Raw genomic sequence first — 9,666 nt, 5'->3', positions numbered from 1 at the left:
TATTTAATTAAATCGTAGCGTTTGTGAATTCACAATTATGCTTAATTATGATTTTTAAATGGGTTTAATATATCATGCAGCCTTGGAAAAAAAGACTAATAATGTGTTTTATACATTCTCGTCTGAAATGCACCACTTCCGGTATTTTGCCGGTTAGTCGACGCGAGCAAAATGGAAGTCGAGGATTTTTAAAAATCGAATAGTCAAATAAAATCGACGAATCGCGACAGCCCTAAATATAATATATAATATAATATAATATAAATGCACTGCAGTCACGGAGATTTCTATCTGAATATTAATAATAAAGTTTGCAGTGCTTTTATATTGTTATATTGTAATATATAATATAACACACACACACACACACAGAAGTTAGCTCTCATCCTCAGATTTGATTTGTTTCCAATTTGCTGGTAATTAGTATTTACCTGTAACAACGTTCGTAGGTCGGGAAGAAGGAGGCGGGAACCGGCGAAAATTTTTGGACTTTAATAAAATAAACAAACACAAAATGAAAGTAAAGCGGCAGCCCCTCGCGGACGACTGCCGCACACAAAACACAAAATAAAATCCAGGCCTGGTCCTCTCTCGTCCGACACTGTCGTCACTCCTCCCTTTTATCCTTCCGGAGCTCCTCCGTGAGACTCGAGACCGGTGAGTGGTGCAGGTGTCGCTCATTATCAATTACTCCACCGGCCTCGCTCCGTTCCCACGGCTCTCGGCCCCGCCCCCACTAGTCACATTACCAAATAGTCTTTTACACACTGTGATTACTTACAGCTAATTGTGAATATTTGTATGCAATGACAATATTTAAACTTTTAGTTGTGCATTGTTAGCAAAGTTATGTATGTATGTATGTATGTATGTAAAATTGTATTTACAGTTGCTTTGGTCGCTTTGGATAAAAGCATCTGCTAAATGACAAAATTTACTATGCATTATACAGAGGCAAGATGAAAAGAAAAAATACCATCTAAACTTTTCTAAACGCAGTAAGTTCCCCTCAGACATACATTCATATAAACTCCTACCCCTAATTGAATCGCAATTTGTTTAGCATCTCAACTGATTTGAATAGTCACATATTTGAATCGATTTTCAACCGGCTCACGGTTAATCGTTACATCCCTACAGTTGTGGTATATAGATGGACATATATATATAAATCAAATATGAATGAAAAATAATAGGCTTTTATTTTAGCCAAAAGTTGTGCAAGAAAAAAAAATACACACTTTTGTTTGGACAGGACAGGATTAAAATAATAAAAATCATAAGTTACTGTAAAACATGTTTCTTTCTACAGAAAAAAAAAACCAAGTTCTGTCCAAGTGGGGCTTTGTAGTGAAAGCTTAATTTTGTGTCCTTCTGTTGTGTTGGGTTTTAATGTGTAATTTGCCCCACTGTACTATTTGGCATTGTAGATGCTGTTAGTGGATCAGATTCAGTACGTCCTCTTTGGCTGCTGTCCCAGGCCCCCCTGGTGACGTCCTACCTCACACCTCTTTCATGCCTTTATGGCAGGGCTTTAACATCACTGATAAGAGCTGACTGATGTTGAAAATGCACAGGCACTCTCCCCAACGCAAACACACAAAGAACCATTTATGATTCAGCGTCACATCTGCATCGAGGTCTTTACTGGGAGAATTGACGATTGTTAGTTTCTGCCTTTCACGGTTCTGACCGAGGCTGAGCATGTGATAAGTTGCATAATGGAGCCTGCATGGGTATTTCATTGATTACATTCTGACTTGTGCTCAAGCATTCCAGCACATTTCTCACTGAATGGTTTTGTTTTCTAGCACAGATGCTTTATTGTGTTTTGGTGTAATGTCTTAAAGAACTGATGTTGCATCACCACAGCTTCATATGTTATATCGGCTTGCCTGCCCGTTTATAACAATGGAAAAATGGCATTAAAAATTCATCTTAAGGCAAATGTGGCTTTAGCAAGACAATCAATTTCTTCAAAGAACATTTTTAAGTGTAATTAATGTTTTTGTCCTGTTTAAATGGGTAATTTAGATTTTAATTTAGGATGTTAATTGCTTCAAGTGGAAATTTTTATTTTTTAGCATAAATGATCACTTGGCAAAGGCTTGACGAGTGATAGTACCTTTTTGCTATAAGGCGGTGGTTTTTTCAGTCCAAGCATTGATACAAGGTTCATGATGCAATGCCATTAAAATTATTATTAATGTACTTCATATATCATAAGTATATACATAAAGTACACTACTGTTCAAAAGTTTGTTTTTGAAGGAAGTCTCTTACGCTCACCAAGGCTAAAATTATTTGACAAAAAATATAGTAAAACAGTAATATATGTAATATTGCTGCAATTTAAAAGCAGTTTTCTATGTTAATATATTTTAAAATGTAATTTATTTCTGTGACTCCAGTCTTCAGTATCACATGATTGTTCAGAAATCATTCTAATATATTCTGATTTGGTGCTTAACAATCATTTCTTAATATCAATGTTGAAAACATTTGTGATGCTTAAAATCTTTGTGTAAACATGATAATTTTTTTCAGGATTCATTGAAAGTAATAACAGCATTTATTTGAAATCAAAAATCTTTTGTAAAAGTTTAAATGTCATTACTGTCACTTTTGATCGATTTAGTGTGTCCTTGCTGAATAAAAGTATTCACTTCTTTTAAAAGTGGTCCCTTTTTAAAAGGAACATTTAGTTTGTGACTTTGGCTTTGAATGAAGATAACCTTTTAATGATTTATTTGTCTGTTTATTTATTACAAAAAATACCATTTTGACAAGATGATTTTATTTTATATTTTAAAATATTTTCTTCTGTCACCTATATTTAAACAACTTTTTTTCTACTTTCTTCTTCATACAGTTTCTCCCATTGCTGTTGGAAAAGTGGAGTGTAAAAAGCCTGTCTTTGTTACACATGGTTGGATTATGAGTTCTGCAGGTTCAAGAAAGGTGGACACCCTCACAGGCCTGAACTAGCCTCCACACTCTTAAACATTATGGCCTCAGGCCAACCATACTGGGATCAACACCATGACCATGACACCATGGATAAGTGAGTGTAAATGCAATCCTCAGCTCAACCGACTGTATTATGAGAGATCTACTTCTCCAGTCACCAGAATTGACGCCTTCCATTTTTGTCTTTTGTAGGCTGTTTTTTGGATTTGGTTCGGAGTCCATGGACCACAGCTTGAGAATGTATCAACAAAACTCTGCAAACGTGGGCTTTGAAAGTGAGTGAGTGCTTGATATTGAATTTTATCAACTATATCACAATCTAGTCTCCCTCTGTTCTCGAAGCCTGTTGCGGATGTTTCTCAGGAAGCTCAGAAGGTTATAGGAAGTGTACGATTGTCATTTGCTTTGCTGATAAGTGAATCCTTTGATAAACTCCCTATGTTGAGGCTGACACCATCTCAGGAGATGGACCCATTGAAAAATAACTTCAATGAGGTTTATGACACCATTCAGTGTGTACGTCATGTTAGAGGGTTTGGGCTCAAATCCTCATTTTCTTTTCTCTGTGTTTTACTTCACAGGAAGGACGTCTGGCTCTTGTTCTCCTCAATGTCTATCTCCCAAGACTCCCAATCCTACACAGCTGCTGTTTTCCTCTCAGTGCCACCCACCTGCGGGAGACCAGGTGGTTCCGTCCTTACAGAAACTGTCAGTTTATGAACACATGCCCCCCTGTTCGCCCAGGAGAACAACTAAGCCCCTCCCACCCCTCCCGGACATGGGCGACCAGTCCTCTGATGAAGCAGAAGACAATGAGGTGGAGTTTTTTTCCAGCACCTCTGAGAGCCAGTGTCTAGTGCCTAAAACCTCGTCTTTCCAGTATGGCTTATCGGGGAGGCACAGTTTTCGGGGAAAAGGTCAGATAAACTTTGCATATCATGAAGGGTTACGAGAACATCAATGCGGGGTGAAGCCTCAGTGGGAGCAGACCGTAACGCATAATCAAGACAGACCCCAGCGCCGGCTGCATCGCTCCTATTCCGGCCCTGCCGGATCCTTTAAGGCCGCCAACTTCTGGCCGACCAGCCTTCACCATTCTCCCCACAGCCACCCGCAGGAGAAACCTGAAGTCCCGCCTCGCGTCCCAATCCGTCCTCGCTTCAGTGAGAGCACGGACAGCAGGTGGCCGTCAACCGAAGACTTTGATGCGGACAAACCTCCCAAAGTGCCGCCCAGGGAGCCCATCCCTCTGGTCATACCGCGTGCCATTAGTCCAAAAAGTCTCCCGATTTACATCAACGGGGTAATGCCTCCTACTCAGAGCTTTGCTCCCTATCCGGAGTATGTCAGTAAGGCTCAACACAAGCAGAGCTGTGAGGGCTTGCTGGCTCCCCGTAGCCCCTGTATTCTACCCATCATGGAAGATGGTAAGCAAGTCAGCAGTACCCATTACTTCCTCCTTCCTCATCGGCCCGGGTACTTGGACAAGTTTGAGAGGTTTTTCAAAGAATCAGACTCCTAGTGGTTATTAGTGATTGAGTGGTTAGAATCTGAATTTTGCTTGTTTAAAGTGGGAAAAAAGGAAGGCTGGATATAAACTGATATGTGGTTTGACTGAACTGATTCATCAGTGTTACGAATTGCTGGTCTGTTTAGGGATTGGATAAGTATGTCTGGACTACACACAAAGAAAAACAAAAAGTATTGGTTTACCACTGCTGGAAACTGCAGAACAGCTCTGAAAATGTCCTTTATTGGTAGGGATGCACGATTAATCAAAATGAAACTGAAGTTGGGATTTTGACTTGAACAAAATATTTTACAGTCTCCCTGTGGTTTTCTGCCAAAATAAAATCTATGGTAGATGGTTTAATGGTTGAAATTAAGAAGCCAATTAAGCCATAAGAATTAGTATTGTAATTTTACAGTTGTTCTTAAAATAAAAATATTAGTAATAAATATATTCTATTTTACAATGATCTATTACAATAGTAATATTTCTCGCTTGCTTGTATTATTGGTCTTATTATTTAGTCATATTGATAAGCACAACAAACCTGGAGCTTTTTTAAATTGCATTTTAAATTACAATTATGTTTTTTCCTCCCAATTGTGCTGCCCTATTTATTGATGTCCATGTACTTTGTTGTATTATTTCCTTGCTGTATTGTTAAATTAGAGTGTGCAGTATCCTTTTATGAAGAAATAGGATGAACTGTTACACTGTTAACACTGTGTACCCAGAGTATAAGCTGGTCTTATTTTTCCCTCTCTGAAACATGCAATGGTAAAGGTGAATGTTTTTTTCCGAAGACATTATACATCAACAGTATAAATTCAGATATTGCCGAAAAATTATAACTGAGTATAAGACTAGTATTAGCAATGAACTCTCACCTGAATTCCAGATAATTAACAGCTGCTGGCTTTTATTGGCTATTTTTTAAGCCAAGTCGAGGACTATGCCATGTTATTTACACCAATAAGAAGTGTGGTGGTCAAAACTCCTTGTCAGTAATAATGTAGTGGCATAAATGGAAAGGACTTGGCCCAGGGGTTAGTATTCTATTCTTCAAGTGAAAAATGGATTTTTCCTCTTTTTTTTTTTTTTACCATTCAAGACGTGACAAAAAAAAACATGCTTGTGTTGCATGTGTTTCGTACCAAACGTTGAGCACACTTGTTGATTTTGTGATTTGTGATTAGACTTTTTATAATCTTGACATTATCAGACCCCTGTTTATGTTTTCAGCTACTTATATTTTGTCCATTCAACAAAATTACTTGGATATTTTCTGTGTGAAGGCTAATGTTAACTGACTTTGATTTCATCTGCTGAGGAAACATGCACTTCTAAAATGTACAGTATTTGTGTAGTTTTTCACACCAGACTATTTAAATAAAGTAACTTATTTATACACTGATTTCTTGAATTATTTTAATTGCAGTGTGTTGAATTTCTCCTATCCTCGGGTTTTAAATGAACTGATCACGGCAAACCTTGTCATATCAAAGTACAAACCCAAGATGACAACTCTCTCTCTCTCTCTCTCTCTCTCTCTGATCAGTGGATGATTCAGATTTTTATTTCTGTTCAAGCCAGTCTATTCAAGTCAAGTCTGGCTTATCAGTATGGAGGATATGCCGATGATATCATCATAAAGGTGATATCAGCTTTATTGTGAATGCTCCTTCTTTATCTCTGTGCTGTTTGCTCAAAGCTGTGATAATGAGGGCACTGTTAAGCTTTTGAAACTAAAGCCTGAGTCACTTCCTTTAAAATATGATCACATCAATGTGCGAAATGTTACAGGAAAGTGGAATATTTCTAAAGTAAGCTGCCCCAAGCGAGTCACCGCTGGCGTCTATGGTTTCTGGTGTGGACTCCAAACCTACTGTTATTTCCTTTAGCTGTTCCTGTCATACCTATTACCACATAACTACCAATTGGAAGCAAAAAGTCTATCAACCTTATTTTGGCCATAAAAGTGGGCGCAGCCATTTGTAAATTTTATGGGTCTGGCTTCCGGTGTCATCAGCTTCCAGCTATTTTTAGCTGAACAAAACAGTGTGCCTTACCATATTATTTTAATGTATTATCTTAATTATGAACACACTGGCTTGTAGTGCAGTTTTATCGTTTACTGCACTGTTACTCTTCTCGTTATTTCCCTACAGCGGCTAATGAACCGGAAGTCTTGCACATTCACAGAAAACGGTTTACTTCTGCGTTGAAATATAAGGTGGATATGTACATGATTTGTGCTGTTAATCAGCAGTAACAGTCTTCGTTTAAGTAATAACTAAAACTGATGAAAATGACAACTAAATGTTATACCATTTTAAAGCACGTTGCGCCATCTATAGCTTATTAGTAATAAAGCGGTTTGAATTCTGTGATTCTTATTGAAACAGTCGACTAGCGCCATTTCTTGTTCTAACGTGATGTATGCATAAGCTCAAACTTATTTCAAATTATGCTGCATCTCAGCCGCTAGGTGTCAGCACATACAAATACCTGAGTGCACCTTTAGGCGTTTGTGTTTGTCCTGCAGGTGCACGTGTTTGACTCACCATGCACTGGCATGGATTTCGGGTACTTCTCGGGTTACGAAGCCTTTGGAGGACATGCGATAATTCTACGATGCACTTGCAATGCTTTTGGGAAACTTCACATTGAATGTACACCACAGACTCAGATAAGGTAGGAAAAACCGGGGCTAGTTGTCACACTGGAAAGTTATGTATGAGTGTATACATAACTGTTGACTTGAATCACACATACATAGATGTGTGTTTTCTCTATAGCAGTGGTCTTAGGCCTATACAGTATGTTTGTTTGTAGTTGTTGGAAATGTCTTAAAGTAGAGTATTTTTGTGAATAAATTGTACAAGGCCTTGAAATGCACACACACAAACACACAACTCTCATTTGCTAAACAACACATGTTAGATATTGTAAAGAATAATAATAATATTAGTAATAATAATAATGTTATTAAGAATCATAATATTTACATTTCGGAAAAAATACATATTTGGCAATCAATGCCAAACTCAAAGGGCGTGTCCTGTTACTTCATCCTAAATTAAATGATTTCAGTTGGTTTTAATAGCCTTTCATAAGTGATGCAGGCTAAATGATAATGAGATTTTTAATGTAATAAATGTATGAAAAATACACAAAATCCAAAGGGTGTGTCTTGTTACTGGTTTCTAGAACAAACTTTTGATGGTGGTTTTAGCCACAGAACTAGACTACAATAGAACACATACTATTGAAAATTTAACCAATACATGAATTAGTTTAAAATATATACAATCTTCTATCTCAACTTCAAATTATGTCTTGTTACAGATTTCTTGAAGAACACTTTGCAGTTGTTTTCATTGTCAAAAGAGATGACATTCAAGAATAGCTTGAGAAGCCTTCCAGAGTCTCCGGTATTACTGCCAACTAGAGGAAGATATTGCAATTGTTTTGAAGAAATTCTTTTAAAATCAGTCTTCTTTTTCAACTTCAAAAGGTGTGTCTGGTTTCCGATTCCTAAATGAACATCTTAATTCAGGTTTTACTCTCATATGTAATTCAGGACACATGCTATTGAATTAAATTCAAAGCGTTACAACATCCTTTCAGATAAGCCATTTTTAAAAAATACAATTATACTCATCCACTAAGAATTTTTTTGAAGTTATTTTTTTTTTTGCGGCAGAATATCTGTTTAATATCCTATGTCAAACCAACTTTATCTCAGTAGAAATATTTGAGTGAAATCTTTCTCTGTTATACTTCCTTCTCCTCCTCTTTTTTTATGTTGCATGCCCACTTTGTGTACAATCACCAGAGGTGTAAAGAGTACCTAAAAACCATACTTGAGTAAAAGTACAGATACCTTACAATGAAAATTACTCCACTACACTAATTACATTTACTCCAATACTTTACACCTCTGACAATCACAACGTGTATTTATGTAGTTGAGGTTAATATGTATTATTAAAGCCATAATTGTATCTTTTACTATATTCAGTAATGTTTAGAAACATTCATTGCCACATGAACAACTTGCTATTTCTATGGATAAAACACACGTCAAGGCCACTGTGCATATTAGATTATTTTCTTTGTCCAGTAGATGGCGGTAAAACATTGTTGGATTTGAGACTTTAGTCTTTGCAACTTTACAGATCTTCTTTATGCACCAAGAGCTTGTAACACTCCAAAGAGAAAGGAAAAAATGAAATTGCATCATATGACCCCTTTAAATTCTCACGCTGTAGAGTACAGTACACCGTAAAAAATAAATGCAAGGAAAGAGTAAGTATTAGTAAAGTTAAACTTTTCACAAAGCATGCTTTAAAATGATCATATTATAACATTTCTCTTTGTTTTTCATTGTTTTGTGATGTTTTATTATTTTGTTTACATTTTCAAAGAAACCTTTCCTCAGAAAGTGTTTTAACACATTTTTCAACCCATATTAGTCCGTTACAAATGAGGGTGATAATCGAGTAGCTGCTGGAAAATGAAATTGTGCTACAACTGAAATTAGAAGCTTAGAAGACAAAATCCATCACTGTAAAAATGTTACTTGCTGATACTTTGTAATTATTTTTGAAATATTCTAGCAATTTCTGAGTGAAGTTTCATGTACAAACAATATTGTTTCAGCTAATTTCTAAATTGGTCAAACAAATGTTGTTAAAAATCAGACTTAAAACCGTTTAATCAGTGTCAATTTAATTTAATTATAGCTATATCGCCATGCAAATTCCACCATAAATACAAACTCTATTTATTTAGCATTTTTATACTTAAAAAGAGTTAGTTCACACAAAAAAGACAATTCTGTCATCATTACTCAACCTTATGTTGTTCCAAACTGACATACTTTCTTCTGTGGAACGCAAAAGATGATATTTTGAAGAATGTTGGACAGTTTTGGTTACCATTAACCTCCATTGTAGGGTCAAAAAAAAGAGAGAAAAAAAAAAAAAAAGGAACAGATTTTTCGCAAAATATAATTTTTCATTTATTTTCATATAATTTTTTAAAATCATACAGATTAGGATGACATGAGGGTGGCTACATTTTTGGGTGCACCATCTCTTTAAGGCACAGACAACTTCAAGGCCATGTGTAATATGTATACATGGATTTTTATAAAAAGACTAATATATTAAAACTACATT

At 36.2% G+C, this 9,666-nt stretch overlaps 1 protein-coding gene across 1 annotated transcript in view; it reads left to right on the top strand.

Annotated features, from left to right (window-relative positions):
* Window positions 1–4,544, top strand: part of LOC107712694 (ERBB receptor feedback inhibitor 1-like) — a 10,870-nt gene extending 6,326 nt beyond the window's left edge. Inside the window, exons 2-4 of the mRNA XM_016518016.1 lie at window positions 2,873–3,064; window positions 3,163–3,245; window positions 3,552–4,544. Of these exons, the coding sequence (XP_016373502.1) occupies window positions 3,009–3,064; window positions 3,163–3,245; window positions 3,552–4,492 (1,080 nt within the window). The 5' untranslated portion in view covers window positions 2,873–3,008 and the 3' untranslated portion in view covers window positions 4,493–4,544. The remainder of the gene's footprint in view (window positions 1–2,872; window positions 3,065–3,162; window positions 3,246–3,551) is intronic.
* Window positions 4,545–9,666: the final 5,122 nt, after the last annotated feature.

This window comes from Sinocyclocheilus rhinocerous, unplaced genomic scaffold (assembly GCF_001515625.1).
Source record: "Sinocyclocheilus rhinocerous isolate Xijiao unplaced genomic scaffold, SAMN03320098_v1.1 scaffold418, whole genome shotgun sequence".
Taxonomy (NCBI): Eukaryota; Metazoa; Chordata; class Actinopteri; order Cypriniformes; family Cyprinidae; genus Sinocyclocheilus; species Sinocyclocheilus rhinocerous.
Note: the sequence above shows the minus strand (reverse complement) of the source record. Positions and strands in the feature narration are given on the sequence as shown.